The 5,433-nt window shown below is 42.2% G+C and overlaps 1 protein-coding gene across 1 annotated transcript in view; it reads right to left on the reverse strand.

Annotated features, from left to right (window-relative positions):
- Window positions 1–242: 242 nt before the first annotated feature.
- The window catches only part of RMI2 (RecQ mediated genome instability 2), a 153,866-nt gene continuing 148,675 nt past the window's right edge, over window positions 243–5,433 (reverse strand). Inside the window, exon 2 of the mRNA XM_077448869.1 lies at window positions 243–772. Coding sequence (XP_077304995.1) covers window positions 618–772 — 155 coding nt within the window. The 3' untranslated portion in view covers window positions 243–617. The remainder of the gene's footprint in view (window positions 773–5,433) is intronic.

Here is a 5,433-nt window from a genome sequence, read left to right on the forward strand (position 1 = left end):
GGGATTGTAGCCTGAGGGACCGCCCCCCTGGGTGAAACTAAGAGTTCTGAATTGTTGTATTACAACTTAGTCCTATTACTAGGAGATACTAGGCTAACAACCAATTTTGTTACAGAGAGGAGCTGTGTTGGTCGGTGAATATAAGAGAAAATTGGTTTATTCGGGCATTCAACCTGTTACCACCATTCTAAAATGCTCGCGCTATCCAGGTTACATTTCACATCTTCGAAATATCATCTTGATTGGCTGACCAATTAACTTGTAAACTTTTATTGTGCAATTTGGGGGATGGCAGATACACAATTTTATTTAAAAAAAATCGAATTAGTTATACAGTATAATTACACACTGGCAAATTGACTATTTAATAGAAAAAGCACAAAAACCAGGACAAAAATTACAAATGTTCTAGTTTCCATTATTCAAATATTAATTAGGAGGGAAAAAAAAAAGCAAACCTGACACTATTACAGACTCTTTGCAAATAGCAATAATTTTAAAATATCCACAGTCCAGTTTGGTGGCAACTCGTTTTTTTAAATTTTGAAGATAATAGGTACATCTAATAAGAAGAAAAAGAGCAGCGCCACCTAACTGCAGCAATGTGTTGACAGATGCTAGGTACATCTAATATTCTTGTGTAGATCGTCCACTTCAAACTTCCACATACCCTGGTGCACAGGATTGTCCGAGAGATCCGTGATCTTCACTGCACGTAATACAGGCTCAGGATTACAAGATAAAACAATGCCCATCGCCATTACATATTTTCCTGCAGGGAAAGGCATTTCAGGTCAAATCACAGCAAGTTTTCATCCAGCAAAAATGTATTATTTTATTACATTTACTTGTATAGCGCCATCAACTTACACACCACTTTTTTAACTTTTATCTCTTTATTAAATTTTTTCCAATTTAAACATAGCATACATCCTTGTCATATAAAACCAGAATATCAGACAAATTACTCATAACCATTTTACATCCTATCATTCCCCCCATTCATCCCTTTTCCCTTCCAATCAAACCCACCTCTCATACCATTTCCTAACTACCAAATCCCCCACTCACTCCAGCACACTTCTCCCACCATTCCTTGGTAAGCCACTCTTTAAATATAAACCCCTCCGTTTATTTTCTCATACCACATCTTTCAGATCCTATCAAATTTTTTAATACTACCTTGTTTTATATAAGCAACCCTTTCCTTAGGAATAACCCTATTCATGTTCTGTATCCACTCTTCGCTAGTGGGGGGTGTTGGAGACTGCCACTTCTGGGCTATCATTTTCCTAGCCTGAAAGAGGGATCTTATTTTCGCCAGTTTATTGTCTTTGGGATCACCACCCCCTTCGATCCACCCCAACACACATCCCATTGGTTCTATCTCTACTTCTATCTCAAATACTTGCTTAATTATCGTCGCTACCTCTCTCCAATAGCGGTGTAGCTTGGGGCATCTCCAAAACATGTGTATCATATCTGCCTCATTCCTTCCACACCTAGGGCAGGCCGCATCACTTCTTCTACCAAACTGGAAGAGCTTCTTGGGGGTATAGTATGCTCTATACAACAGGGAAAGATGGGAGAACCTTTGGGGGGGCGAGATAGATACCCAGGGCACCAACTCAAGGATCCTCTCCCATTGATCTTCCGAGATGCTTCCCATATCTTCCTCCCATTTTCCCCTAGTTGTTTGTTCCTGCACTCTTACCTGGGTCTTCCTACACAGGTTTACATAGACTTTAGATATTAACCCTTTCCCTGATTTTGCACGAAGTATATCTTTAATTACTGGTATCTCGCACCATTTTATTGCCTCTTCCCCAAACTGTTTTCCCAGCGCGTGTCTAACCTGTAAGTATCTAAAGAAAGACTTCCTCGGGATAGCGAACTGTTCTCTTAATTCTTGAAATTGTTTCAAATAATCATTCTGGTACAGCTGACAGATAAATTTTATACCGTTCCTTTCCCATTCCCTTATTTGACCTATTTTCTGTATTTCAGCTAGGTTATTATTATCCCAGAGAGGGGAATACTCCGTAAATCCCTTATATTCCAATAGTTTTTTAGTTACCTCCCAAACCTTTATCATAAGGCCCATGGTGGGAATGTCCCTCAGTTGAGTCCCTGCTTCTAGTGACACTATCAGTGACCTACCTAGATGTTGTTCAAGAGGAGTTTTCTTTCCCCATCTTCCCTCCTTTATGTCTTCTCCCACCAGATGTTGTAGCTGGGCCGCTAAAAAATAATTATACGGATGTGGAAGAGCAACTCCCCCTCCATCACTGGGAAGTTGCAATGTTTTTAAACCAATCCGTGCTTGACCCCCTTTCCAAATCAATTCTCTAAATATAGAATCCATCTTATAAAACCATTTTTTGTAGATCCATATGGGGGAGTTGTGTAAGACATATAGGAGTTGTGGTAAAACTATCATTTTAATTAAATTACATCGGCCTGCCGCTGATAGAGGTAATCTCTTCCAGATATTAGTTTTATGTTGAAGTTTAGATAGCAAAGGGACCAAATTAACCGCTATATATTGTTTGGGATCTTTAGTTATAAATATACCTAGATATTTCATTTGTGCCACTATCTGGATATGTGCAGCTTCGCGAGGTAGGGGGCTATTTAGGGGGTCAATAGGCAGTATACAGGATTTCTCCCAGTTTATCTTTAATCCTGCGAGATATCCAAAGTCTTTGATACTACACATTACCTCCCTGATAGAATGCTGGGCGTCTCCAAGAAACAGGAGAAGGTCGTCTGCAAATAACACTATTTTTTCTTCCTCCTCCCCTCTCTTGAATCCCTTTATCCCCTTATTTGATCTAAGGGAGATAGCCAGGGGTTCAATTGCCATAGCAAACAAGAGAGGGGACAGGGGGCATCCCTGTCTCGTTCCTCTCTTCAACTGAATCCCTGCCGAGCTGCCATTATTTATTCTTATCCGGGCTTCCGGGGACCCATATAGCATTTTCACCCACTTTATAAATGTAGGGCCTACCTGGAGTTCCCTCAAGACCCTCCACAAATAGCTCCACTCTATGGTATCAAAGGCTTTGGCAGCATCTAAAGATAAAACCGCTCTCTGGCCCTCCCCCTCCACTGGTATTTGAAGGTTTAAGAAAACCCTCCTTATGTTTATGCTCGTGGATCTACCCGGGATGAAACCTGATTGATCAGGGTGAATAAGGCTTCCTATTATTTTATTTAATCTAGCTGCCAAGATCTTTGCCAGGATCTTTACGTCCAAATTCAACAAGGAGATGGGTCTATATGATGAGGGGTTGAGGGGATCTTTGTTTTCCTTTGGTATCACTATTATAGTTGATTCCATCATTGAGGTTGGAAGCGCTCCGGTTTTTAATGCCCAATTAAAAACTTTTAACAGTTCAGGCAGTAGCACCTCGCCAAAATGACGATACACCTCTACTGGGAGGCCATCCGGGCCTGGGGCTTTTTGACCTGCCATTTCCTGCACAGTGCGCCGGATCTCTTCTATCGTTATTGGGTCATCAAGTGTATCCCTGTCTTCCCTAGAAAGGTGAGGTATTATCAGCCTACTAAAGAATATATCCATTTCCTCCCCCTTCTCACTCTGGTTCGAGTAGTATAGGTCCTCATAGTAAGTTCTAAATCTCTCCAAGATTTCTTGCCCATTTGTAGATATCCTACCCTCTGCCATTCCTATCCTAGTTACCATGGATGGTGGCGAGTTCGTTTTTACTAAATGCGCCAGCATCCGACCGACCCTTTCACCTTCTCCAAATACTTGTTGTTTTTGGAATATGTGTTTATTCTCGGCATTCTCCAGTATTATATACCGATATTCCTGCTGGGCTCTCAGCCATTGTCTCTGGTTCTCGATTGTTGGCGCATTTATATATTGGGTTTCTAACTTCGCCACTCTCCTTGAGGCCCCTACCTCCCTTTCCCCTGACTGTTTTTTAATTTTAGAGATCTGCTGTATCAGGAGACCTCGAAGATAGGCTTTTAATGCATCCCACACTATCCCCTGCGGAGCCGTATCTGTATTCCATTCAACATATTCCTTTAGAGCATCAAGTAACTCTTTTGGTTCTCCCATAAGCTCCAACCATGGGGGGCTAAATCTCCACCCTCGTTGTTGATTTCCCTTCTCCATCTCCAGGGAAGCCATTATTGCCGAGTGGTCGGAGAGACACCTTGGCATATATTTTATTTTACTTACTAGTCCCACTACCTCATCGTTCCCTAGGATCATATCTATCCTTGACAGTGTTGAGTATGAAGAGGAAAGGCACGAAAATGACCGATCTAATGGATTCCGGATCCTCCAAAGGTCCTTCAATCCCATTTCTCCCAAAAACTGTGAAAAACGACTTTCTATTGCACTACCCTGCTGTGACTTCCCCTTGGGGAATCTATCTAATGCATTATCTATCACCATATTAAAATCTCCCACTACCATCAATGGGACCCCCGGTTTGTCCAGCACGAACTCAACCAATGCGTATAGGATATCCATGGAGGAGGGCGGCGGTATATAGATATTAGCCAAAATCAAAACCCTTCCCCCTATCTTACCATATAAAAAAACATATCTCCCCTGTTCATCAACTTTAACCTGAAAACAAGTAAAAGGTGTCCCTACTTTAATAAAAATACTGACCCCCCTAGAAAAAGAAGTGTGTATCGAGTGGTATTGATTCGAATATTCACCCCAATTTAACTGTGAGCTAGTGACATCTGTAAAGTGCGTTTCCTGTAAACAAAGAAGTGTAACCCCTTGTGCCCTTGCTATTGACCTAACCGCCATCCTCTTCCCCGGATCCCCCATACCTCTTACATTCCAAGAATACACAATAAAACTTTCTCCCTTTGACGCTATGGGTTCACTCATTACAAATTCTAATAATCATCCTAAATAGAAATACATTTACCCCATCATTGACATTCAATTTTGTGTGGTTATCTCTTTTTCTTATAGTTAAATATACCTTATTTAGTGCCCTTGAAGTGTACTTCCTCCACCCTTCCCTACATCCTCCACCATTCAATACACACACTTCACCCATTGCCACCCTAGGCATCCACTGGGGCCTTCTAATGTGACCTTCCCATACAATTATTTCCCACACCATTCTCCCGTGAGGTCCCTCCCTCTCCCACCCCCTCTCCTCCACCCCCCTACCACAAACATTCCATGCAAAAAATATACCCCATACAGCGCACCTATCAAGAAGCAGCATATTTACCGCTTCCCCTCTTCTCTTACTCACCCTCTTATTCCCCCCCAACATTAATCATAGAAATACCCTCTTTAACAAACCCCACCCCCCTCCTCTCACCCCCCCCCCCCCAACCGAGAGCAGTCCAACCCCCTCCCCCCTCTCCCCCCCCAACATAGGGGGGGGCGGGGGAGAGGGGGGGAAAAAAAAAAAAAAA

Source organism: Lithobates pipiens, unplaced genomic scaffold, assembly GCF_037356315.1.
Source record: "Lithobates pipiens isolate NorthernLeopardFrog02 unplaced genomic scaffold, aLitPip1_a1.2 Scaffold_22, whole genome shotgun sequence".
NCBI lineage: Eukaryota > Metazoa > Chordata > Amphibia > Anura > Ranidae > Lithobates > Lithobates pipiens.